This window comes from Camarhynchus parvulus, chromosome 3 (assembly GCF_901933205.1).
Source record: "Camarhynchus parvulus chromosome 3, STF_HiC, whole genome shotgun sequence".
NCBI classification, from domain to species: domain Eukaryota; kingdom Metazoa; phylum Chordata; class Aves; order Passeriformes; family Thraupidae; genus Camarhynchus; species Camarhynchus parvulus.
The window spans coordinates 70,360,581-70,388,492 of NC_044573.1; the positions used below are offsets into that span (position 1 = coordinate 70,360,581).

Consider the following 27,912-nt stretch of genomic DNA (forward strand, 5'->3'; position numbering starts at 1 on the left):
ACCTTTATTGTACAGCCCATCACTAATGAAAAATGCAGAAGCAGATACGGCTTGATGGCACCACTGGAGCTTCCTTCTCCCAGGTAGTAACTGAGCCAAAACACTTAATTCTGTGTGTAAAGCTGCTGCCAACTGAAGTAGAATTTGTTTAGATAAAGGAAATTGGAATTTATTACTCTGTGAGAAATCTGCTGGCTAAACAGGACTTCCTGAAAGTAGTGTATGTTATCAAAAGAAAAAACACTCGTGACCAGCAAAGGGAGAGATGTTTTCACGGTAGTCTGCCACTCTGGTTTTTGTTTTCAGGCTTCCAGAGCTCGGCTGAGGAGCCCACAATGTCAGCTCTTGCTCTCATGAATCCTAACCTCAGTGAGTGTTTAATCATGCCTCAAACAGCTTGGCTTTTTGGAGAAAAAACAGTGTTTCTGCTCTGGTATTGCTGTCCAGCTCAGTGTAATGAGTGATGGGAACACCATGACTGGGATGCATCCATCTGCTTCCCTCCAGACCATTTTCGTTCTGGCCTTTTCTGCAGTCTAGTCTAAAGTTATGAACCCAGAACACTCACTGATGATGGGAACTTAGTGCTGCCTTCCTGTACGTGCAGGCATCTCTACCTCAGCTAAAAGCAGGCTTCAGCTCCTGTTTTTGAGCTGACTTAAAATGGGAAAGAAGTCATTAAGGGGTGATCTTAAGGGTCTCATCCAATTTAAAAAGCTTATATTAGCATGACAAAGTTAAAAATGTCCAAGTAGATACAGAGTCAGTGTCTTCTTACAGACCTGGCACAGGTCTGCCAGCTGCTGACTGCATGTACTGTGTGTAGTTTTAGTTGATATTACATTACACCACGTCACGTTTTTTCAGTGGGGACAGAGCAGCAGTGTGGTTCTGAGACCATACCCTTGCACTGGAAACTGCAGAGAAAAGCTTTGGTATCCACTCCCTTTTTCCCAGACAATTCCTTCACGAGAAGCCGTGAGGGTGGTCGAGTACCTGGAGCCACTTGTGCCAGTTCCATCTCTGCTGATTGAACAGATCAGTGCTGGTGGAGCTGTGTGGGAGCAGCTGCTCTCCTGGCTAATCCCTGCAGCTGCAGAGCGTGGGGCTTGGGCTGGCTCGCTTTGTCTGCACCCCTCTTAGGGCAAGCTGGAGTGTACCCAGAGCTCTTAATTAGCTGCTGCACTTACACTGTGCTAAGCTCAGCCTTAACACCTACCAGCAGTTAATTGGGTGGGGTTGCTGAGGTTTTATTAGTACAGTGTGTTTGCTGCTAGATGAAACAACGGGAGAAGGGGGATGACTTGTGTAAATTGTCAGGGGTGGGTGATTACCTGAACACAGTGAGCAGCCCCTTTGGAGATCACTCTCCTTCCCAGGTGGGCCAGGGGAGGGTCACACCAGCGAACCAAAGAGGCTGTTGGGCCAGCCTGTACCCCTGAATTTCTTAAAGCTTTTAAGAAGAAAAACCTCTGAGCAGATACGTGCATGATTCATTTGGCATAAGCACTCAGCCAACTTCCCAGAAGGGTACTAAAATAATTTCCACATACAAGTAAAGTAAATAGTCTGTGTCTTGTTCATCCTACCAAGTATTATTGACTAGTGCTGAGTAAGAGATCCGTGCAGAGCCTTGATGAAAGGTTGGCAACTCACCCCACTTGGTCTGGATTATTGCAGCATGGTTTTGTAATACTGAATTGCAAGGCTTTTAGTAATCTTCACAGGCTGTTCAACCTCAGCCACTAAGCCTAAACTAAAATGTTTAAAAACTGCAGTTCACGGTCTTAAATACTCCGTAAGAACTGGAGACAATTTCAATAAATGTTAGGCTCTTTCTGTTAATGTGCAGAACAGAAATTACCTACTCAGATCCGGCTGAAATGTTCCACTGTGGTGGTATTTGAGACTAGTTATATTTGGCTCATCTTTGTTCCAGATCCAGTTTTACAACTACCAGATGACACCCTAATGAAACATCAAAGAAGCCATGAACAGTTGCATGGAATTGCTCTCTGAACGACGCATCCAGTGAGGTACAGAGCTCCCACACTGGATATGAAGGAATTTTGACCATAGGGCAAATGCAGCTTTCATCTTTTAGACATTGCAGCAGCAGTGCAGCACAAATTTTTGCTTTCATTAAAAAAAATAAAGAAGCTGTTTATCAGGGGTTTTCTTCAAGATTGTTTCCTAAACTATCTTGAGCCCTTCTGTTCTTTACTTAATAGTACATTTGGGAAAACAGATGAACAAAAAACCAGTCCTTCTGAATAGAATCTAAAATTACTTCTAAGAGATTTTTTCTGAAATGAGAATGAAAGCACTTTGGAAGCTTCTGAGTGTTTAAGTATCAGCAATAAATTTTTGGATTTGCAAGAGAAACTAGATGGAATGAATACATTTTCACCCCTGGCTGGGTTGAAACATGAAGTCCCCATTTGTGCAGTGTTTTTCCTTGATCAATCATGACAAAATTAATCCAATCTGGATGCTGAATCTAGATCTATAAATATATTTATTATAATATAACAAGAACTTAACAGTAAACATAAACTATATACAATACCATTACAGATAACCCTGTTTTTAATATTATTCACAGAAATAGCCAGTTTTGTTCCAGTGTGAGAAATGAAGAAATAAGCTAAATTGAAAATGTCGAATGTGTTTCAGTCTTGTTGACAGGTAGCACCTCCTTTGGAGGTAGACACACACCAACACTAAAATTAGTCCTGCCCCAGGCAGTTAGAAACTTGTGCTCCAATCTTTAGGTTCACACTTGCACCCTGTTTGACATAAATACTTTAAATGACATACTAGTATATAATTTTGTTGTGCTTATTATTTTTCTTTTCTTTAAAGAATAAATAAAACAACTGCATAACAAAGGCTGGAACCTCACTGTCAAAATGAGAGGCTTGAGTCACCCTACAGCTTGACTCAGCTGACTCGAGCACATTTTCTTTAAATACTGCAAGATACAAATGTCTTTGTTTTTTTTTTAAATTTTATTTTATAAATGGTTATTAATAAAATAAGATGATTAGCTAAACATCTGCATTGATTTCCCCAAAGCTGTAGGCAGACCTCCCTTCATATAAAAAGGCTACTGTATTTGGTATGAAATTCACCTAGATATTGAATGCAAGATCTCACCCACACCCTGTACAGGACTCTGCTTGAATTACTGGTATGGCATTTGGGATTTGAGTCTGCAAAGGCAAGTATGGCAGCTTTTTTCCCTCTACTTGGAAGGAAACCAGACAATCCTTAGCTTGGGGTTACTTTCTACTGCTGAATTTTAAGATTCTTTCCCCTGTCCCCTCCATGTTACCCAGTCCATCTCCCATTTGTTCCTTTTATGTATAAATTTATAAAGAATCTCCACATCACAATGCTCTCTGGATAGACAATATTTTAATATATATAAAAATATAACCCCTGTGCTGTGCATATACGTACAACTCTACATAGTAATAATTTGAAGTCTCTTACACTGGGCTTAAGTCTATGCATTTTTCTACCATGGGCTTTAAACTCAAGTGTTTAAAATCTGTAAAGAAGAAGTATAAGGCTTCCACACCTAAGGAAGGAACTTGAAAAATAAAGTAAAATAAAAAACTTCTCAGCCTTTACATAAAAGATAGTGGCGTGTATCCCGACGTAAGGAATTTTGGTTGAGAGCCAAAACTGAGTGCGCAGCCACAGGAGGCATCTTCTGTGTTTGATGAGCACGTGGCAAACCCACACTATGCTGTGCATTTTACTGTGATTCCAGCCAGAAGTGAAGAGTGGGTTTATCAGGAGAATGCCTCTGGAATCCAAGCTGTTTCCATTTTGCACTGAGGGAATTCACTGCCAAGTGCATCAGCAGAAACCCAGAGGAAAAGGTTTAGAAGCCTCCCACCTCCCACCGTGGGCACAGCCACATGTGTCCACACGAGAATCACCAGGAGCAGAAACTCATCCAGCCCAACAGACCTTTTGTTTTCATCATTTTACATGGAATTTATTACCAATGGCTATTCTTCTTCTCCCTAGTCCTCACCTCACCCTGCTTTTGGGCTCTTCTCTAGAGAACTGAAATATTTGTTTGATCTGATGGAAGACTGACATCAACATAAGCCATCTGTCACACAAAATTTCTCTCAGTCACTGCTATTGAAAAGCATGTATTAGAAACGAATGTAGGAATCAAAGTGGTAAGGACACTTTGACCTTTCAAATAGACTGATGCCTAAAGTGTAATCGTAAAACTAATCTGCATGAATATTTCAAGAACCAAGCTTGAGCTCTAAAGTAAAATGCAGATTATTTTTTTCCTCTCTTCCCCAGCTTAAAAAATATGAGAAATTCTATTGCACCTGGGTTGACCAAAAGCCGATGTCCAGAACAAGTGCCACTATAACATCTAGTGACACCCTTGCATTATTAAGTAACAATATCTTACATAGCACGGAGCTCTCTGCTCCTGGTTCACCAAAAGGTGAGGATGATTTTTCTACATTCAATGTAGACACTATTCAAGACTTTAGAGCAATATGTTCACTGGCTGGCTTTGCTGCTTTTGTTCCTTAAGTAACAGTATTCTTCTTGCCTGCCTTCAGCAGGTACAAACAGTTCTCCACCCAACTCCTGGGGAACATCAGCCGCTCTGAATGTACTTCTTGATTGCTACGCAGCCGTGTCGGAAAACGGGGCAGGGCATATTTGGTAGAAGTGTCCATGTGTTTGTTTTAGGGTCGTAGGCTTCCATGTTTCCCAGGGCAGGTCCTTCACTGCTGACAATCCCACCAGTAGCATAGATTTTTCCATCCAGAACCACAGCACTGTGTTTTTTAAAAAAAGAAAAAGTTAGAGTTAGTTGTCTTACTGAGCAATTTTCTTTCTAGGCTTAAAACAAACCCAGTCTTTTATAACAATGGGTAAACAATGAATACACCTTTTGTTCTTATCTGTATAAAGCTGTGTGGGCATTTCTCTTCTCTCTCCCTTTCTCTCCCCAAAATTAATCCTTTTTGTGTTCCTGCCAGGTAGGTAACTGTTGTCTCTAATGTAAACAACAGATAAAAGTCCAAGTAAGATCTTTCTCCAGCCCACACCTGGGATCTGCAGCAAAAGTGGCAGGGTGCTGTGTCCTTGTAATACTTTGCACATGCAAAACCAATCCAATTTGGGGTTCCTACCACCTCAGCTGGACTAAGGTCTTTCTTCAAGTTACTTCTTTAATTGTTAATGAATGCCACAAAATGGGGAGTAAAAAATCTTCAAGTGTGTTCTGTTTCTTCAGCCCCTTCCATGGTTGTGTCCTGGCATGGGGTCCTGGAGATCCTGCTGGCTTTGTCCTTGTGCACCCCAGTATTGTCCATGGGAAAGAGGATCTGGTGCACACAGATCTGATGGCCGGGGCTGTGTGGCTGAGGGAATGACAAAAGATCTTACTGCTTTCCTAAAGTGAAAGTGTTTGACTTCAGATACCTCATGTAAATCAGGAATAATGGGGCTGGACTAATCCCATGGTCCACAGGCTCCTGGTAAGAGAGAAGGTGCACAGGTGTGGAAGGTATTTGAAAGAAAAACTGTCCCTTGGTCTCATCTCTTCCTCTTCCTTCCACTTTATGCCTTGGCCTCTTGAGCAGTGGTGCACGCAGCAGGACACTGCTTTGGGCTGATGAAGATGGGGCTGGGCTCCCATGTGTGCATTTGGGAATGTCAGAGCATGGCAGAGGCCTCTGGGGGAAAAGCCAATGCAGGGCCATGCCACCTTCACACTGCGTGGGGGGAACCCAAAACTGGGGCTGTCTGCTTTTCATCTGCCAGGAAGCCCAAATTTGCCTTCCAAATTTAAAGATGTTAATGTGGATGGGATTGGCAGTGGTTTTTCTGGTGGCTGGGTCCATTTGGAGAGCAGCTGATGAATGATTATGTTGGGAAGAAAAGGGAGACTCGGAGAGTATGTACCTGGCAAAGGATAGCAGGGAGAACAAGAGGGGGAGAAGAGAAACTAATTGCAACCAAGAAGGTGGCCTAGATCTAACAAGGTGGAAAAGTTTAGTGAACTTCTAGTCTTGGTAAAAACAAAGTAATTTTGTCTGGCTAATTTTGAAGTACTGGGAAGAGGAAAGATAAAAAGTGATAAAGGCAAAAGCCAGAGAGTGCTGGAAGACACAGGATGAACTGAGACTAAAATGGCACTGACAATGCCACGTGCTTCTGAAGAACACAAGACTCTGATGTCCTTGTGGAGAAGCAGAGCCTGAGGTTAAAAATAAACTCACAATGACAACAGTGAGGACTCAAATAAGCCTAGTCCCTGGGTACTGCCAGGAAATAGGAAATAATGAGAATCTTGTCAAAATAACTGTTAATCTGAAAGGAGGAGGAAGGAGAGGGAGACTTGAAACATTTGATTAGAGCCTATCCACAAATCAGCAGGGCTGGATGATGCATAGCCCAGGCTCCTGAGGGAGTTTGCTAATGAACTTACTGAACCACGGGTAATTATTTTTCAAACGTCAGGGAGAAACAGGGAAGAATAAGGACTTGTGTAAAGCAAGTGACATCCTGAAAGATGGCTTTGAAAGAGAAGGAGCTCACCTCCAAAGGAGCCAGAGCTGGTGGCAGAGAGGCCCTGCCTGGCAGGAACTCCTGCCAAGGCTCAGTCTCTATGCCCAGGAGGAGGCAGAGGTGGCAGGACCAGCCGACCCAGTAAATCAGAGAAATGCACTAATTAAACAACAGTTTTGGACTTAGGATATTTGCTGAGGGGTGGAAAGCCCATCTCTGGACAGGAAAGAGTCACTCTTTAGGCAGGCTGGGAATTTCAGCTTGCAAAATGTGGCCTGAGGAGGGGGAAGGATTTCCCCACCCCAGATTCCTGATGTGGTGGAGGGGCTGTTGAAATGAGAGTTGAGAGATGAGGCTCTTGGGCAGTGGTTGCTGGTTTTGTTTGACTTTTTTTTTTTTTCTTTTTTTTTTTTCTGGATTGTGAAGCTGAAGAAGATGAAAGCTAATTTGGTTGGGATATGATTTTTGGGGTGTGGAAGAAGGTCTAATGTCAGAGATGGACTGTGGTACAAAGCAACTCTGCTGCCTTGGTTCTCTAATGAAATGCTGACTACTAATTAAAACAGTACTCCTACACAGTGCTTCATGCAAAAAAGGAAATAAAAATTAAATGGGTTATCAGTTTTGTTGGGTTAAGTGGGAAAAACAAAACAACTCCAAAAGATCCCCAAAAAATATTTGTCTGAAGAACTATCAATAATGGGCAATTGAAACAAGTATTAGTGTGGAGCACGGAGACTGGGGCTGGTTCCATCAGTGCTGATGATCAAGGTCTGCTGTCCATCAATGGCCTTAGTTTTGATTTCCTGGTGTGGACATGCTGGTGTAGATGGCAGCACCTCACACCAATACAGAGAGGATCTCAGTCCTCAGTCACCACTGATGTACAAGGCTGGTCCACCACCCTGCTCATTAACTGATGAAATTCCTCTGCATGGAGTCATTACCAGAGGGAAGACTCTACAGGTGACCATAGGAGCGGGAGCCAAGCAGGCACCAGCCCCTCCTTGCTGGCTCTGTGCTGCTTAGCTGAAACCTGGCCCTAAGTGCTGGTGTTCCCTCAGGCATCTCACGTTAGGTCACTAAACAGGGACGTGGGTGCTTTACAAATTCTTGCGTCGCATCTTAGCCACCCACATTCCTTCCAGTGAAATCATCTCTGTGACATGTTTAGTAGGAGCTACCCTTAGCCAGAGCTGCTGCCAGTGCAGAGCAGCTGAACAGCCAAGGAAACCTTTTCAAAATGACTTGGGTCTGGGCTCCTCCCCAGCCCATGCTCTGGATTTGGGCTTACAGCGAGTGGGCAAGTGCTGCCCTTGTTCTCTGGAACCTGGGCTGCAGCCCTGGAAAGAATTCCTGCCCAGCTCAATCCTGTACCTTCCCATCATGGTGCTAATACAGTGGGGAAGAACTGGATGCTGAATTCCACCCTCTGGAAGACTGTATGAATTTTAAATGGTGATTAGAGCAACTTCTGCTCCCTCTGTATGCAATTCCCATAGATAAGACTGGCATAATGCTTGTGAGTCATGCCTGAGGTTAAGCAAAGCACTGAGCTGCTCCTGCCATGAAGAAATAGTTCTGAGCCCACAGTCGGTCCTCATGAACAGGGAACTTTAGAGATACTCAGCCATCTCAGGGGCTAAAGTGGCAGGTAGATGCTTAAGATAATTAGGAATTTAATCCTAAATTGCTGCTACTTTGTAGTATTAGGACAATCACTGCTAATTTCTGGGACCTGAGAGAACAGAAAACTCAAGTGGGCTCTAAAACCTTAAGAAAAGTGAATGGAAAGGAGTATGCTCATTGCTCTTTCTTCTTTACTGTGACAATATTTCGTTTCTCCCCTCCCCCCCATCCCATCAGCTGTAAAAACATCGTTACCAAGGCTGACATACAAAGAAAGAATTAATTACAATAATTAGGATGTGAGTTTATTGCTTGGTGCCATTAATCCAGAGAGATAAAATGATTACAGGCTGTCAGACCCTGGGAAGGAAGGAAGGAAGGAAGCTCTGTGCCAGAGAGCCTTGCTTCAGGGACACAAACCCCGATGGCTTTGGGGCAGTGACTTCCCTGGCTGGGGAGCAGCCAGACCTCCACCTCTCCAGCAGAACACCTGGGGAGAAGGTAATGGGCATCCAAATCCAAATCACATCAGCCACTCCTTCCAAAAATATGAGTTACAGCAAATTATTACCATGCAGGCTAATGAACGACCCAGCTTTATACTCTGCAGGTAATTACTGCTGTTCACTAGAGAGGCTTCTCCTGCCCTGTGACTGATTCTCCTGAGGTGCCTGGGCATCCTTCATTTCCCAAGCAATGTCAGAGGATCATGCTGCAACTGTCCCCTGACACTGCCATGGGTGGTCTGATCCATCTGCTGACCTCCATGAAGCTCTGGATCACACTCCCAGGAAAATCCCAGTGAGGCTGAGGTGTGCCAAGGGCTGGTGGGGACCTCACTGGTGTGCTTGTGTAATCTAAACAGCCTTTACATCTCTTCCTTGCCTATCCACCTTTCAGTCCTTGCCCAGGCTGATCAAGTGGCAGAGAAAGTCCCTCTCTGATAGCTCTCTTGATGGACAAACTGAATCACTGAACCAAAAAATCCAAGAACAGCACAGGTAGGAAGGGACCTTGAAAGATCATCTGCTCCAGCCTTTGTCAGAAAGGGGCACCAGATGAGATTTTCTTGCATCTTGTCCAATCACATCCTGAAAACCTTTGATGATGGGAACTCCACCACATCCCTGGGGAGGTTATTCCAGTGAATGACTGATCTCACTGTAAGGAATTCTTGCATCATGATGAAGCCTCTCTTTGTGCAGCTTTTACCTCTTGCCCCATTGTCTTCTCCCTGTGGCTCCTTGTCAATAGGGAGCTTCCATCCTCCTTGTGGCTGCTCTTTTAGTGCTGGAATACTCTGTGAGGGTCCCCTGAGCCATCTCTTTCCAGGGAGAAAAGACTTTCAGTCTTCCCTCATCAGGCAGGCTCTCTAGCCCTTTGAACATCCTCAAAACCCTCCTCTGGACCCACTCCAGTCTTTCTGTGTCTTTTCTTAACTGTGTGCTCCTGACAAGACCTGAGTAGAGTGAGAAGATGGAAGTCTCCTGATGGGCAGTAAGATTTGGAAGGAGAAGATCACTGTCTTTTTTTCTCTGTGTTTGAGAGGTGAATGCCTGGGTGCTCTTGCTCCAGCACTTATCTCTCTCAATGACATGCCGGACATATCATCAAGCAGTGGGACTACAAGAAATGTTAATTTTATTACTTCTTTAAAATTTCCTGCTCAGTCCTAAATATCACATCAGCCTCATGAGGAAATGTTGACACATAATTGTTAAAAATTCTGTCTTTTAACTCTCAGGGTTGCAAAACATTTGAAATGGCTGAATTAGTGTATTGTTTTGACTGCCTGCAGCTTAGTATCTACTGAAGCCTCAAACAGTGTTCTTCTCCCTCCTCATTTCTGGCTATGCATGCAGAAGCACACATTTATTTCAAGCAGTTCCATGAAAATTATTGAGTATTATCAGATAGGTTGACACAGGATCTGCTTAAAAGAAGGAAAAAAAAAAAAGATGCCTGCATTTATTAGTGGATGAATTTCCTTCCTGACCTAATATTTCAGGAGGGCTTTACTGGAGGTGGAACTGAATGATGCTGATGGGATTTTTGTGCAGGGACAGGAGCTGGACTTGATGATCCTTGTGCATATCTTCCAACTAAGGATATTCTGTAATTCCAGGATGCTCATCGACTGGATGGAGCTGGTGTTAGGACCAGGGAAGCCTCCAGGGTCCCAGCTCCTGCAGGGTGTGGCTCTGGGCAGTGCCAGGCAGAGCTGCAAGTGCCCCTTGAGCTTTCTGTTAAACCTGGGACCTTTCTGAGACACCTGCACGGTGGTTTGAGGCACTGGAGCAAAAGGCATTGCTGGCCCTGTGTCTGTGGGTGGTGGCAGTCAGGGAGCCAAGGCACTGTCCCCTGCTTGGTGGCTGTCCCTGCTTAGTGGCAGTGCTGACAGCCCCCAGTGCTGGCAGCCAGGGTGTTGTGTTGCACAGGGCTCGAGCTCGGGTGGCCGTGTCACGCTGCCAGAAGTGTCATCTTTACAAGGAGATGGATAAATGAGGGTCCAGATTAGTCATGGTCAATTAGGAGGATATCATACCCCTTCCTGGAGCAGGATTATTAGCGTGGGTGTTCTGGCCAAGCTCCAGTTATATTGTCCCCTAGTCCATGAGCACTTTCCCTTGCTAATGATCCAAAGCCATCATGTGGCACTGTTACTTGTTCCTGAAATCCAGCAGTGTTTTACTCCACAGTCCACAGCACATCAGTAATGGCCTGAGTGCTCTGTCTGTATCAGTTATGCTTTAATGCCCACCACAATCCTTCATGTCATCAGCTTCTACAGAAATTACTGCCTGGTAAGTTAGTCTGGTGCAGCAGTTCTCACTGCTGTCTGTGGAGCAGAGCCCCACACCTATGTCGCCTTCCAGATAGGCTGGAAGATTTTGGTTTTCCCTTCTGGACTACAGCTCCAGCTGCAAATGCTGTTGGCTGAACACACCAACCTTGCTGCCTGTAGGTGCGGGAAGCCCATGGCCATTGAGGAATGTTCCATAATAGTTCCATAATAGTTGCACCTGGGAACATCCATCCAAACAAGCTGTGCTCCAATCCCTTCTAGTGCCTGGAGTTACCATGAGCTTTGCAAGGCAGAAAGGAGCCAGCCTGGGGAGGCTGTAGCTGATGCCTGGCAGGTCATTACAGGAAGCACCATGCTTTGCTGTTCAAAAACAAGTCCTTACTTAAAAAGAAGAAGTGGGGGTGGGCGGTGTGTGTATGTGTAAAATAATCCCCACACTGACCCTGGTTTTGCGCTGTTCAGCCTGAGTCAAAGTTTTATTAAAGATTTCCATTCAGCAGAACCATCTAATAAATCTTACTGGTTAGCAGTCAGAGGAGGAGGAAGAAAATGCTTTTCTGGTGTCTGTTGGGAATTGCTGGTACTAAATTAGCTTCTCTGGAATTACTGCTGGCACCACCATGCTGCCGCTGTTGCCCCGTGGAGGCTCTCTGTAGCACAAGCCTGTTTGCACGCTGCCTGCATTCTAAGCAAGCAGAATATGGAATTTTTAATCATGCACAGGAATGCATTTGGTATTCTTTTCACTTGTGGAAAAATAAACCCTTGAAGGGCACTGCAGGAAGGGAGAACTCCCACCTGCAAAGCCATGCTGAAGGGGAGGGATATCTGCAAGTCTTTTTGGAGGGAGGTGTCTGGCAGAGCAAGATGTCATCATCTCATCCTGGCTTTTCATTCCTGTTGGCTGCTGTCCACCATCTCAAGATCCTGCAAATAAACAGGGGCTGCCAAACTGAGAAAGGGTGTGTGGCAAAAAGCTCATGCTTGCCTGATGTTTGGGAAATGTCAAATACTTCCCTCACCTGTTGCGTGGAAGGTGTTCAACCTCTCAGTGAATTTTAAAATGCTTCAGGCCTATTATAGCTCGTTTCCCATTTAGTGCCATCTTTCAAAGGGTTAATTCTACATCAGCATGAATTTCTTATTGACTTCCATCAGGCTGGGCTTAATCTGAAAATGATCCTCAATTTGCTCTTCTGTTGATTGTGAGCTGGAGAACTGAACCATTTATTTTTCATTTTTCATTAAAAGTAATTTAACTTGATATTAAAACCATTTGAATGGACCTTTAATTTTTCACAGGCAGGGAATGTCACACACATTTCTTTTCCCTCTGCTTGAGGCTATCATGCTCCCTCATGACTAACATGTAGAAACAAGGCAGATAAAAACAAAAGTGATGCGGTCAAGATTTTTCCCAGCAAATTCAGTATTGAGTGATTCCTGGTGAGAGGAGATCAATAGCATGCAGTTAATTTTTAAGTTGTTTATGTTGCTGCTTTTAAACCATGCTTTTTGTGATCCATGCTAATGAGTGGAATGAGGAATTTATAGATTCACAGGCTAAGGTCAGAAGGGACCTCTGTGCCTAGTTAATCTGAGCTTGTGTATACGCAGGCCATGGACATTTCCCCAGGCAGCATCTCTCCTGGAAATGTATCTAATCTCCTCTTAAAAACAGCGAGTGTTGGTGAGTTCACCCCCTCCCTTGCTGCTTCTCTGTTTAATTATCCTTGCTGTTGGAAAAGTGCTTCACTTATGAGATGTGTAACTTGACTTTCCATTCCAGCCCTTGTGACCTGCTACGCCTTTGTCTGCGAGACTGAAAGCTTCTCCATTTGCTCCCAGTGATCAAGTCACCTCTCAGCCTTTCTTTGATAAACTCCTCGAGTTTCATGTCAAAGGTTTGATTTGCAATCTGGGGTCATTTTGGTAGCTTCCCTTTGAACTTCTGCTGGTATTTCCACATGTTGATGCAGGACCCAGGACTTGTCTCCCAGCACTGTATACAGCAGCACTCACTCTACCCAGCTTCAGTTTGTTTTCATTTTGGTGCTGGGGCATGTTTTATATCCCCAATATTGCAGTGACCTTTTATCCAGAGCACTGTGATGCAAGCTCATGTTGTGCTGCTCTGAGTGATCTCATTTATGTCCTCCTCTGAGAGCCTGGCTTTCTAAGGCAGCAGGGCTGCTATGAGTGTGCATAGAGTGTGCATAGTGTGCATAGAGTGTGCATAGTGTGCATAGAGTGTGCTTGCTCTGTGTCTTACTTGTATTTAAAATACCACTGCTGGCTTGAGACAGTTCAACAGAGATATTCAGGGAACTGATAAAATAGCTCCTTCTGTAATATTTTGTACCCAGTAAGTGTTAAGCCCACTGCAGTCTTATCAGGAGAGATTTTCTATTACCTGGATTGTTGATAGATGTATTAAATAGCATTGGAGAAGAAGAAGTGCTTGCTACCAGTGGTCTTGCTGAATGATACCTTCTCATTAACAACTACACTTTGAGATCTGTCAGTGAAGCAGATTTAATCTCTCTACCATGTGCCTTGTTAATTCCATATAATGCCAGCCAAATACCTTGGAGAAATTGCAGTATATTACAGCATCAAAGTTGTATTTAGCAGCCAGGCATGCTGTATTACAAACCAAAACAAAGAACCAGGCTTCCCAACACCTCTGGTGGACTTGGCAGTGTCAGGTTCATGGCTGGATTTGAGGACCTTAGAGGTCTTTTCAAATCTAAATGAGTCTGTGATAATAGGGTGGTTTAACAAGCTTCATTTTCTAGAAAAGTGCATTGATTGATCTTCATTATTTTATTAGCATCTAGTTATTTGTTGATGAAATCCCAAATTAACCACTCTGGTATTTTGCAGAGGACCAACATGAGGCTAAGTGAGACCACTTACCTTGATGCTGGCACTTTGCAAAATTAATTGCTGCACTGAAATTCTCCTTTTCACCTTTTGACAGTACAGAAACACTCTGGCAGTGCCCTGATCCATCCTCAACTTGAAAAGTTATTAAAAATCAACATTAGTGGTTCAATCAGCTTCTCAATGAAGTCTCTAAAGACACCTGTGTCTAAGACAGCTGCATTGCTGGATCTGAGAATAAAATTTCAGAGTTCCCATCTTTCCTTGCTGCCAACAGTAACTGCTTTTGGTCCCTCACAGCAGAACACAGAACCAAACCTCCTTGTATCCTTCCAAATACATATGAAAAACACCTACCCAATTGGTCTGTGTTTTACTTTGCTACCTCATCACTGTCATCAGCAGTGGTTTTATAACTGATTTAAATTACAAATTTTGTCCCCAAAATTTTAAGTGCCTTTCTTTTTACTCCCATCAGCCCTCAGCACTGGCTCCCTCAGCCTCCTGTAGCAGCAGCAGGTTTTAAACCTGTTTGTTACTGCTGATCACCCATCTTCCCGATTTCCACACACACTGATTTATTTAGGTTTTGTCACAAGCTTTACATGTCTTCAGGCTGAAATATTTTTCCTTGACTGTTTCCCAGTGCATTCAAGAATCTTTGAAATGGTGCCTTTTTTGCTTCCAATTATATGTATTTTTTTTGGTGACCATTCCACTATAAATGTAGGTTTCCTGACCACCGTTGCTTTAGGCATTAGAAAAAAATGTCATTTAAAAGTTTGAAGTTACTTTTTACGGATGGGTGGCAAATTTTACTTAAACAAAGCCCATTATTATGGTGCCTAAGCACTAGGGAATATTTAGGTCACTGGTTCACTTTCCTTGGTCATTCTGTTCTGCAGGGTGCAGAGCAAAGCATCCCTTCATGTCAGAAACCCTGGCAAGTTTTCAGGTGAGGTGCTCAGCCAACAGCTGAAATCAGCCACGCAATTTCTCTTGTATATTTAACAGATTCTTGTCACTTTTTACAAACCCAAGATGTTCAAAGAGCAGCTCATCCCTCTCTATGATGGATGGGAAGATGCAGGAATGTATCAAATGTCCAAATCCCTCATGTTTCATTTTACAGCTTAGGGCTCTAATACTGTATGGTATTGTGCCTGTTATTTCTAGTTTTCAGGAGAAAAATATCATTATATGCCGCCTGAGCACTGCACTACTCATCCTGCTTTGCCTCCTGCTGGAGTGGAGGGACTGGGAGGATGTTTCCTTAGCAGGGGAACAGGGCAGCAGCCGATGGGATGGAGCTGGCTTGGGACAGAGCTGGTCCTCTGACCGCTCTGCTTACAGCAATATCTGCTCCAGCAGCCAAGAGAGGGTGCCCCTTAAATTAATAAAAGGAAGGGAAAAAGGTGAAAATGAGAAAAAAAAACAGCAAAAAGAGAAAAATTGAGCATGATTTCTTAAAAGGTATTTTCTCGTGTGCATTGAAGTGAAAGGCTAAATCCAAGTTAAAACATGGAGGTGTTTTCCAACAGTAGGATGGGGGCCAGGGACACTCCTGGAGCAATGTGCAGTTGGCTGAATATTTGGAAGATGTGGGTCTGCTGTGGGCCCTGCTGCTGCCCATTGCTGCTCTTCCTCCCACCTCAGCCAGTGCTTTGTCAGGACAGCGCCTAGCACAGCCCCTCCACCCTGCCTTGGCTCAGTTCCTCAGGGTGCTGCTGCATCAGACATGGGATGAAAAACCCTCACCTGGTGCCTGTGGCAGTGTCTAGAGCCCAGCTGTGGCTTTTCCAGGGAAACCAGCAGCTCAGCCCTTCCCCAGCCTGGGAATCTGCTCTGGGAAGGGCTGGCTGTGCACAGCGCAGAACAAGCCCGTCTTTCAGTAGCAGCCATGTAAAACTATTTAAAAGGCCTTTAAGTGCTGCCAGTACCTGCAATGGCTGCCAAGTTTTATTTTTGTCAGGCAATTGGTGAAATTTGTTCAACTTGAGACCACAATCAGGGAAGGGAGCCCGAAAAGCAATCACAAGCACCTAATAAATAATAGTAATTAATATCCGTGTGTAGTGCTTACTCAGGATTCTTTTTCTTTCAAGGATCTTTTAGCTGGTTAGCAAAAACCTTCCACATTATGGTGGTCTCTCCTACAGAGGGTATTTGTCATCCTCTAGTTGCACATGGCAAACTGAGAACAGCATTCCTGTAATCACTGGAGGAGCCCAACTCACATCCCACCCCATGATCCATCGTGCCTGAACGTGAGGAGACACGTGAACCATAACAGACTGCTGAATGTACACTTTGGGAAATGCTGTGTGCCTGAGCACATACAGAAAAGAGATGAGGAAAAACCCCAAATGGTTCACACCTCCCTTCCCCTCTCCCCTTCACTTGTAGTAGCTTATTTATCGACAGAAAATGTTAAGGCACCGGTAATTCCATTTTAATATTTTTTCTCACCTGCAGAACTGCCTGGAGTGGTTCATGTTGGGACCTGCTTTAATATTGCCTTTCTCTGGGTCATAGATGGTGGTTGCTCGTGCATAAGCTCCTCCAAGAATAAAGATGAACCCATTGAGAGTGACTGCAGGAGCATATTTGTTATCTGTCAATGGAAAGCAACACTGAGATCAGTTTTAGGCTCAGGTTTGGAGACTGTTTTTTTATTTATACATTCCCCTTATTTATAGATAAGTCACGTTTCTCTAAACCTCCAAGGCTAGGGAAAGAAAAATGAGGAAACCTTTCCTGGTTTTGTTCTCCTCTCTCCAAGTTCTCAAAGGCACTTTTAAAGTTCATCACTTCTTCATCCCCCAGTATGTGCCTCCCTCTAAACTGGTAAAGAACAATTATCTTCTCCTGAAGCGTAATGGAGTCACCAAGAAAGTTCCACAGTTACATAAGAAATTAAGATGTCAGATTTTTTCAGAATTTTGAATTGCTGCAAATTTTAGCTCAGGCGCTTCCCATGCCTGTGCAGCAGCTAAGTATAGCAGAAACCCACAGCACAGAGACCCCCTTAATAATATCCAATAGTTGAAACTCTTTTATATTGTGCTTTTGCTTGTGGGAATGTCACCCATGCATTTCCAGAAGATTTTCTGAGACCGGATTTCTTTTTCACCTTTATCTGTCTCATAAATTCACCTGCATTTTTATTTTCAGATGTGTGTGTATCTCCAAGCAGTCCTGTAATTTAGCAACAAACTGTGTGAGGTTAGGAGTTTGAAATTAAGCAAATCTCTCATCCTGCGTCAAGCTCAATCAGATTTTCTGAGGACACTTTAAAATTCTTGTTAGCTGTGGCATTATTAGAAATATTAGTAAAACTGATCATAAATTATTGAATAAAATAATTCTAATCTAATTAGTTGGCTTGTCCCTTATGCTGCTAGCACGCCATATGCACATTATTAAATATGAGCCAGTTGGGCTGAAATTTCTCATGATGATGTCTGTCTTGATGAGATACAGTTTTTTAATCAACATTTCTGTGGAACCAGTCAGTAGTGCCTGGGAACAAAGGATGGGAAAATACATTCTTTGAGTTAAAATAAGCCTCACAACCAGTTCTTTAAGAGGCAGGTGGCTTAGCCCTTTGGGGTGTGAAGGGCATGTTTCCTGGGAGGCCATCCTGGGGTCGGGGGACAAATAAAATTTCTCCATTTGTAGTTATATGCAAGTTAAAGCTTTTCCAAAATCTGCATTTTCATGTGCTCAGGGAAGGTTGATCCCCCTGCATCTCCAGCAAGGAATCAGACTGGACACAATCCTACTGGTTTCAGCCCCTGCAGCCTCCTCCCAAGGGGACTTGCAGGCAGAAGCTGGAGAGGAGGTGAGATACCACCTTTACTGTGCTCTTGCATCTCTGATAGCAGCCTCTACATAACACCAAAGGGGTTTATATGTTCCTCCCAAAGCTACAGCATTATGACTGTGTCCTTTTAGGAACACAAAAAAGGATGGGCTTAAACCAGATCCGGCAGCTTTATTTTGGGATTTGCTTACCTCTTGCATGGTGTGTTGTAACCCTGAGGTTCTTGTAAAACTACCTTATTCCATTAAATATTTAACAGAGATTTAATTTGACAGGAGCTAAGCAAAAGCTGATGAACATCTCCAGAAGAGAGGTATCCCCTTAACTGCAGTTTCAGCTGGTAAAACTAAAATAGAAAGAATGGTTTTGTGCTGTCTGCTTCTGTCCCAGCATGGCCATGGGGTGGTGTGGCTCAGTTCATCCCACCCCACACTGGCACGTGCCCGGGGGACCTACAGGGGTGAAGCACCCAGCAGGGAAACAGACAGAACCCGTGTGATGGGTTAAAGTTGAGCTCCTACTACGCCGAGTATCTACAGGCATATGTCAAAAAACCATGGCTGTATTAGGAAAATGTCACTGATCCTTGGGAACAGATGGCAAGAAACTAATTCATCCAGAAAATAGAACAAGGAGTATTCAGTTTCTTCACTGTTCCACTAAGCCACTGTAATTCATCAGAAAGGCTTATCTATCCCAACAACCCAGCTCGCATCCCTTTCCAAATCAGACTTGCATATGTGACATTTTTTCCACTTAAGACACTCACTAGAAGTTTTCCATATTTAATTATCACATCTTCCTGGGTGTTTTTTTTTCTCTGACTAGCACTGTTTTGAAGGAGAATGAAACTCTTGCACATTAAAAAAAATCCCCTCAGCTCCCAAATCTCTCAGGGAAATTATTTGGGGCTCCCTCACGGCAGAAACAGTGACTTCTCAGGGGACTGAATCACTGCCTTCACATTTCTTTTTGTTAAAGAACGAGAGGGAAACCCCTTGGGTATTTTTATAGTGACTTTTTTTTTTTCCTTTTTGAATAGGCAGACAGTCTGATATTCTTTTTCTTCCTTTTTTAAGAGGCAATCGTGTTTGATACTCATCAATTTTTCAATACATCTCCTATCTGTTGTCTTTTCACTGCTTTTGTCTTTTGCTCTAATTTCATAAATTGATTATCAAGTAAGTCTGAGACACAGAAACAAAAAAATCTTTGCTGTTTCTTTCAGAAAGGGAGCTGTTCACAGAAAAGTCTCTAGTTACTGATGAAGATACAGCAAAAAGACATGAGGGACAGCCCCTCAAGAAACAGGTAGAGAGGAAGCAGTTTTGGGGGTGTTTTTTTTTTTTTTTTTTTTGTGACCCTGGGGACAGAAATTGTTCATGGATACCAGGATTTTGGAAACCTCAAGTCATCATTCGTGACACTTCGGTGTGAATGACCACCTTCAATCTTTAACTGTACTTCGTCCCAGGTGCAACCCGCACTCCTCCTGTGGTGGTGTCTTTTTCAGGGCTTGGTATGCTCATGCAAACTCTCAGGAGACTCCAATTTCTGTCACTGTTTGAAGTCCTTAACATGGTCCCAGCGCAAGGTAGCTGCTGGGGAGCCTAGTTTTGCAAAGCATGTTCTGGTTGGGCTTTTTGGCCAATGTGCAGCAAGCTGGAGAGGAGCTTCTATGTCAGAGGCTTCTGTGGGATACAGCGGGACCACTGGGTATTTCAAAAGGCTGCTGGAGAAAACGAAGAGAGGGGAGAGGAAGCATGGAAACAGAAAAGCAGCCTCCTTTCCTCTCCAAAGTGTAAGTGTTGAGGCTGTTTGATATAGTAATCCATTTCAGGCTGGAAAATCTTAAATGGGATTTGTCCAGGTCAGCAAACACACTTGAGATTAGAAGGCAGAATAAATGTAAATGAAATAATAGGTATAAGGTAATCTTCTCTCCAAGTGGACAACATGGTAACATCCTTCTCCTTTTCTGTTGCTACAGGAAGATTAGCCAGTTGTTCTATTCTGGGACAGGCCATTGGAGGAAGGAGTGTGCACTCCATAGCAATCCTTGAGCCAGAGGTGTCCTTCATGTGGGGTTGATGATTTAACCTGCTGCTGTGCTCCTCACTTAGGGAGGACAGGCTGCCCTGGGGATGTGTCCATGGCTCTCGCATCTCTTCCTACATTACATGTCCAAGCAGCACAGTCCTGTTTTCCCTCTGTGATTGCTCAAAGACCTCACACTGCCTCCCAGTAATGCACTCGGTCAGAGACTGAAGGGGCACTGCAGTGAATGACAGCAGCACTTCATACAGAAAAAGGTTATTATAACCAAGCTGGTTAAACATTTTTATTGGGAGGAGGAAATGCAGGAGGGCCACCAGTTCAGGCAGAACTCCAACCAAATTGTCTCCTGGCAGCTGTGGGTGCCCAGTGGGGAGGTTGATGCACTTGATGGAGCAGATTAGAGAAAGGAGTTTGGTTAATACAAACTAAGCCCGCTTTTAATAGTAAGTGCCTCTTCTCCTCCTTGAACACCCTGCAGACAAGCTCAAGAATGGCACGGCCTCAGGATAACCAGGAGACTGTGATCTCATCCTGAACATAGCTCGTGAGGCCCAGGTGAAGCTGTTGCATGATCAGTAAGGGCTTGGATGTCACCCTGCAGGCTCAGAGCTCTCCTGGGAGCTGATCTCTTCCAGATACACAACTGGCTGCCAGTCCTATGGATTCCCCACTGACCCTTGAGCAAACCCTCCTTGGAGACCCCACAGTGGAGTGTCCTCACTTGCAAACACCACATTTTGTGTATGTGTGGTGGGCATGGACCATGCAAAAGCAGGAGGCTCCACCTGCCACCACAGGGCAACTTTAGCATCAAATTTATGGGCACCATGTTGGTGACCTTCAGAGTGTTGGAAAAAGAACAGCCATTGAGATGAAGGAGAGGTAGGAATGAAGAGGACATTGAATAAACAGCAACACAAAAATACTGATTTTGCAGGGCAAAGGGCAGAGAATAGGTAGAGAAACAGTGAGGAGTGGAAAAAGTAATTCTGAAGGGAGCACATAGTATGTACAGAGGAGAAATAGGTGATAAAGAAATTAAAGCTCAGTAGGTTGAAAAACACTAAGAACTGGCCATGGAAAGAAAAACACACTGAAGAATGAGATGAAACACTAATTGCTGTGGGACTTTCAGGTGAAAGCCAGCCATATTCTCCTACAAAAATACCAAACTATTGGCCTTGGGAGAGTGCCAAGACATATATCTGATTTTTCTTGTAAAGTCAAAAAATAAATTATTATTGTTATTATTATTATTATTATTCATTTTAGCCAAAATGAGCCATGGAACAGTGCAGTAAAAATGTGCAGATGCTTCTAGTGCTGTTTTCTAGATAGGTCTTGCATTCTTGGTCTGTGACTGTCCCACTTTGGTGGGACATCTGACATACTGCAGGACTAAATCGTATGGTGAGGAACTAGATACTGGGATTAGAAACCAGAAATACTCACACATCTTAGATCTCTGTTCTCTGGTTCTCACCAGATTTAAAAATTTAATAAACATGGTAACTAAATACTGGTTTTCTTACAATCCAAAAACGTTAATAACACTTTTAATTCCACACTGACTGTTCAGAGTACCAAAAAACGGTATAATTTAGTGCCCTGTCATGAAGGCACAATGTGAACTAAAAGGCAGTGACCAAGTAATTAGGCTTACTTAGAATCCCTGACTTCAGCATGTCTATGGCCATCTTGTTAAATAAGACAAAGCTCAGGAAGCTGGGCATGGAATACATTTTTAGCACAGCTATATAGGACATCTTGTCCAGAAAAGGAAAGGCAGATGCTGCAAGTACATAGCCCTGGTTCATTTACTCATGTAGGACTTTTGTTTTCACATCCAAAAACATGAGAAGGGGATGTGCAACGTGGTTTACTACAAACATGCAGTGTGAAAGCCGTGTGAGGCTCCCAGTGACATCCAGCTGTGGGCTGCACTGCTGCAGGAACATCTGCCCACTCCAAGGTGGGAAGGACTGACACAGGGCAGAGGATGGGGCATTGAGGAAGGCCTTCTCCCCAAATGTGGATGTGTGTGACCAACACTTGCCCAAAAGCTTCCACAGCATCTGCATGCAGCGTGTCAGTGAGCCTGGGTTCATATCTACTGCCCACAGGCATCCATGTCCCAACACCTCCTGATAGCTGAAGCATAAAGAATAAATGGGAATTGGGAGTGAATTCACTGCATATTCCTAGAATTCCAGGCAGAAGAACAAGGGCTGAGCTGCATGGACTTTCTATCAGTCCCCAGTCTGCATCTCTGCACAGGCAGGATGTCAGTGTCCAGCCTGTTTCGCCTCCACTCAGACTGGACAAAACACGAGCCATGGCTGATACCAGTGCTGCCTTAGGTTAGGCTGGCATGTGATGCTTTGACAGAGATGGACCTTTTGGGTTCAAATGTGTGCCACACTGCATTCAACTCACTATTATGAAATACCACAGTGAACTGAGACAGGTGCTACTGGTCTAAAAATCTCCACAGACCCTGGCTGCTTTCAATACCTGCAGCTACTGTTGCATATCTGAGCATGCTTGAAGCGTTTTTAAATAAACTGTTGTCCTATTTGAGGTCAAACAGGTTTCACTGATTTTGGGGTGACTTTGTAACAACTCACCATCAGACATCTCAGTTGCCTTAGCTCAAAGGCACACCCTAGGAACTCACAAATCAACACAAAGAGGCTCTGATACTGTCAGAGGCACCCTGGCAGTGATCCTGTCAGCATTGATCCCAGCTCCATTTTGCAAAAGGCTCCTTCTACTTCCTCTTTCCTTTAGTCTGCACTGTACCTGGAACTGCATCTAGTTCTTGGGGGGATACTTTAAAAATACTGGTGACATTATAGTTTCTGTAGAGCTGGAGAAATGAAAATATATTTTCAAAATTCTCACTGCCTTGTAGTGAAGATCAGGCACTACACCAGTTCACATTCCCAGACATTCACCATGGTGGTGCCATTTTTCAGACTTTGTGTTATTTGCAAGTAAACTGACGTTATACATTATCCAACAAAGAACTCCTTGTTTTATAATTTATTTTATGCCTTCAGCTTAACTAATGAACTTTGCTTACCCCAAGAAAACATAAATACCATCTTTTAACTTCATGAGTACCTTTAATGTATTTTTGTACTATTAAGAAATAATAGTACAACTCAATTAGAACAATGGGTGATGAACCCAACTCTGGATGGTTAAGAAGATTTTTTTAAGCACACATAGTGTTGATACTTGCTAGACTCTAACAAGCCCAGGGGATGATTCTTTAGCTCCTGTGGCACTTGTACTATTACGGTAAGGAAGAGGAACATGACTTTACATAAAGCACTCATTTTTACATTTTTTTTTTTTTTATTAAAGGAGCAGCAATAGCTGTAGCCACGTGATGGAAAAAGCTGGGCAGTGGGTTTGTTTGTGCTGCTGTCTTACACAAACGTGCCTTTGGCTGGCTAACACCCTCCCTCTGGGTGCCTCATGCTGCGTCCTGTGCGTGTCACACAGCACGTGGGACCGGCAGCGGCCACACCGTCTGCCAGGGGAGGCTGTGGCCACTGAGCACCAGCTCCTCCAGTCCTGATCTACCAGGACCCCCAGCAAAAGGGCTGGAATCGCTGTAACAAGCTGCAAAGGAAAAAGCAGCTTATTCCAAGTTTCTGATTTTGCTTAGGACTTACCTGAATACCTTACAGCTGTCCATCTATGATTACTTACTTGCTACTCCTATTGCTCTAAGGCTCAGTAATTTTTTTAAAAATGAAGTCACAGTTTCAACAGAAATGGTGAAACACTGGAACAGGTTGCCCAGACAGGCAGTAGATGGCCCATCCCTGGAAACTTCAAGGTCAAGTTGGACAGCTCTCTGAGCAAAATGAATTAGTGAAAGATGGCCTTGGTTATTGCTTGGGTTACGTGACCTTTAAAGGTCTCAAACCACTATATGATTCTCTGAACTAGGAGGTGAAGGCAAACCACTCTGAAAGCAGCTTCTCTGCAATAACTGTGTGCGGGCTGTTTCTTTGGCCACTTGGGTGCAGCCAGACTGAAGGCTGGCAGAACCCAGTGCAGAGCAGCTGACCCAGGTCAGCTGTCGCCTGCAGGAGCATCCTCGCCTGGCTGAGTGCTAAACCTCATTGCCAAAAGCAGCCTAAACACTCAGGGTGCAAATGCCACAGAAAGCAAGTAAGTTGCAAACTTCTGAGTGCTGTTCTAATTTTGGAAGGAAGTCACCACCTCTGACATTGGCTGGTACACTGGAAAACCTGGTTTCTTGTCTTGCTCTTTATGTTTGGTGAGCTCAAGGGCTTCATAAACTAATAAACACAGTTTTAATAAACTACATCTTGAAGCTGTCAGCCTCTGAAGCACATATGCTTGTGGACATCACTGATAAATCCCAGTTCAGAATGCCTGTCACTTCCCACAGGACAGGCAGCATTTAAACAAACCCATGAATGGTAATCAACTACTTGAGCAGTGCTGTGAGCCCACATGGGACAACACAGGATGCCAGCATGACGTTCCACGGCACTTGGAGATTTTTAAAATCTAAAATGGCTAATTGTTCATACCTAGTTAACTGATTTATTTTCTCCTCTGCTTTGAACTCATCACTTCTAGCTAGTAACTAATGTGTATTAATGAGTGACAATTGCCTTCAGTGAAAATCTGAATAATTGCTTCTCTGGTATAATATCCACGCATTCCTGCCAATATGTTACAGGGATATCCCCTCGCACCCCACAACAAGGCATTCAGATACCTGTAGCGCAGAGATCTGCTGTGACACCACACACGCTTACCAATCATTGGGGACTCTATGAAGCTCCAGGAGTTGGTCTGAGGGATGTAGGACTGCAGGACCCCCGCGGCTCGGCCGGCCTCGTTGACCCCTCCGAAGACGTAGATCTTGCCCCCGCACACGGTGGCCGCAGCTGAGTGCACGGCCTTGGGCAGGGGGGCGATGGTCTCCCACTGGTTGGTGATGGTGTCATACCTGGGGACGACAGCAGGAGCAGTGAGCTGAGCTCAGCAGCACTGGGCAGCACAGACAGGCACAGAAAGGTGGCTTGGCAAGCAGAAGGAAAGCAGAGGTGGAAGTGTATTTTTTTAAACATCTTGCAAATTCAGCCACTTGGTAAATGGTGTAATGAATGCTTTTCTCTAAGGTTTTAAAACATGGATAGAAGCCCAGAGAAAGCTGGTTCTGGTTTCTGTATATGCCTCTCAAATCTCATTACAGTCCAGGGTGCAGAAACTCGGGACATCTTTGTTAAGATGTCTTCCACTGATTAATTTCTTTTAATGAGTATACAATGAGATTATTCTTGCTAATCAGTGCGGAGATATCCAATAGTGACTGTGGGCAGGCAACTGTTAATATACTTCAGTTGTTCAGCTTGTGGAACACATCTCACGTGCAACATAATGCAACATGATGGCTCCTTTTACTCCAGTTAACTGACCAGCAACTCTCATTTTGTGCCAGAATAAGTTGCTTCCGTTTAATTTTCAGTGTGCGAACCAAGCTACTGTGCTTCATTTCAGGATGCTGCAGCTGTTAATGCTGGAGTAAGATTTTACCATTGCATTTGTATTTGACATGAATCAAACAGAAAAGAGTATGCATGAAAGTGCTGAATTAGTTTTAAGGTCATCAGTATCTGATTTAATTAAGCCATTGACCATAAGGGATGTACAGTTAACAATCCATGGATGAAGATTCATTTTAGACAACATCACAAGTACAGGCATCCCTTTTTTTTAAAGATAATGTGGCAGGGATCCAAATAGCTATGCTAAAATGAGTCTTGGAGACGGTGGAGAATAATGTGATTTTTAGGTTTCTGTATTTCCATGTAATGACAGATGCAGTCAAACAGGAGTTTCCTGCATAGTGATTTTTCAGAATTGTTGACTGCCAGAATAGAAGCCCTCACCACCCATTCAGGGCTTTTGCTCTTAAAGACAATGATATGTAATATGCAAACATGAAATGAATTGATGAACATGAACCCATCTGCAAAATATTATTTGGCAACAAGGGAATTCTCCCTATGTAACATGTCCCTCAAATTTTCACTGCTCAAACTTGGGGAAAATAAAAGGGAGGAATGATAAAAATGGCATAAAACAGCAAAAAATAATGTGCTTAATAAAAATGCACTAATGAGTTTCCAAGTAATATAACTGAAAGTAATTAACACACTCATAAAACTGAAGCAAAAGCAAGAGGGAGGCAAATTTTAACTAAAAAAAAATTAGGAAAGTCCCTTATAATGAGCATGGAGAACTGCCTTGTATGATGCTCTAAATTAGTTACAGAGAAATTAAATTAATCTACAACAAGTGATCAAAGGGAAGAAATATAACAAGATTAAACAACATGGTGCTGGGAGCATTCACAGTGACACACCTTTGCTGGGCTGATTCTTGTACCAAACCTGAGCCTGCAGATGCATTTTGACTGCACAAGCAGCTCCTCCAGGAAAGCACCACATGCTGCATCTCCTGCATTCACTAACAGCACTCAGAGGGAGCAAGACTCACACCCACCCGAGCAGACATGCAAAAGAATCTCACATAATATAAAGTTTCACATGTTGCTTTTGGTACATACTTTGCTAACTCAGCTACTGCAGTAATTGGTAATTTAATTCTTGATGTCTTGTTAAAAAAATTGGCTATAATTGGGTATAGAATGGGAAAAACAACAGAGCTGGAACTGACCTAGTGTTCTTTCTCTTGTTCCTCCTTTAGGACCATTCCACCTGTCAACTGATATATTTGTCTCACACCATCTACTCTGATTTAGCACCAGGAACATTTGTGGGCAGTCAAAGTGGTCTGAGATGGGGGTGGTGAGCAGCCAAGTCCCTTCCCTGTTGCTGGCACAAGTACCTGGCACACTTCAGTTCCCAAGACAAGGAGATTCTTGGCAACGACTTTCTGGGTGTCCCGACATGTTTTTGGGAAGGAGGGGTTATATCCTTCACATATGCTGGGGGCTGGGTGTGGCTGAGGCCTGCATCCATAGGAATACCAGAGAAAGGTTCAAATTACAAAAACTATCATCTTTTTTTCTGGATGATTGTCCTTGCCTCAGGTCCCACAGACCCCATTTTTAATCCACTGCTCTGTTTATGCTCTGCGCTGACAGAGTTTATCTTTCTTTCCTCTACTGTCCTTCACTTGCCACTGAAAAACCAAAAATGACGAGTTCCACTTTATCTGCTGAAAGCCAAAGGCTGAAAATCTACTGGATACGGGTGCATGTGGTGAAGGTAAAACCCCTACTCTTTTCTTGAAGGTCATTTGGTTTAAAAAATCAGTGAACCATAAAGCAGGTGGAAGCAAGTCCTTGTTTACCTAACATGGCCAGCTAATGTGGGTTTCACATGGGCTGCTCAGTGAAGCAACTCTCTTGAGTGTCTACCCTAGTCCTGAGGCTGAAGAGGAGAAATTGATGCCTTCAAGGCTTCCTGACAGCTGTTCACCAAGTCCCTCCATCCCCTGGGAATTTATTCCTCCAGTTCACTCCATCCTTGCAAAATGGGTAGACTTGATTTCTAGTCTGTTTTGCTTCAGTTTCCACCCACCAGAAAGTTTGTTTCTTTTTCCCTGTTGGATTATAAAGCTGTCTGCTTATCAAATCTCTCCCTTTCACATATGGACGTGCAGGAAATAATAAAGTCAACTCTTTACCTTCTATGGGATAAACTAAGTAGTCTAAGCTCCTTAAGTCTCTGCAAGGCAGGTTTCCATCATTTTGGTCAATCTCAAGTCAGCTCTTAATGTGTTCACACAAGGATTTGCACCAGATTAACTAAATTGGTTCAAAAATGAATGAAGTTGAACCTTTGTAACCTCCCAGGACAGAAAATACTGACACCTGCTTTACCTCCCTGCCCTAGGGCTTTTCCATCTGTTGTGTCATCCCTGGCACTGTGATCACACCATGGCCACTGGAGCTTGTGGGGCTTCTGGCTGCCTGTCACACCAGCCCTGCTCAAGGGCCAGCAGGGAGGAAACTGATTTAAAGAATAATCACTTTGATCTCTTTCCATTAGTCAAGCTTTGCATTCGAATCCCCTGTTTGAAGCTGTAGATGGAGACATAATGTGAGCTG

The 27,912-nt window shown here is 43.7% G+C and overlaps 1 protein-coding gene across 4 annotated transcripts in view; it reads right to left on the reverse strand.

Moving 5' to 3' along the window:
- Positions 1-2,499: 2,499 nt before the first annotated feature.
- KLHL29 (kelch like family member 29) overlaps positions 2,500-27,912 on the reverse strand; it is a 391,289-nt gene continuing 365,876 nt past the window's right edge. For 3 of the 4 annotated variants that reach the window (XM_030946673.1, XM_030946674.1, XM_030946672.1), the window contains 3 exons: positions 24,587-24,780; positions 16,361-16,505; positions 2,500-4,832 (listed from right to left, as the gene is read on the reverse strand). In XM_030946673.1, the coding sequence (XP_030802533.1) occupies positions 4,649-4,832; positions 16,361-16,505; positions 24,587-24,780 (523 nt within the window). In that variant the 3' untranslated portion in view covers positions 2,500-4,648. The remainder of the gene's footprint in view (positions 4,833-16,360; positions 16,506-24,586; positions 24,781-27,912) is intronic. The other variant, XM_030946675.1, reaches the window with a different exon arrangement.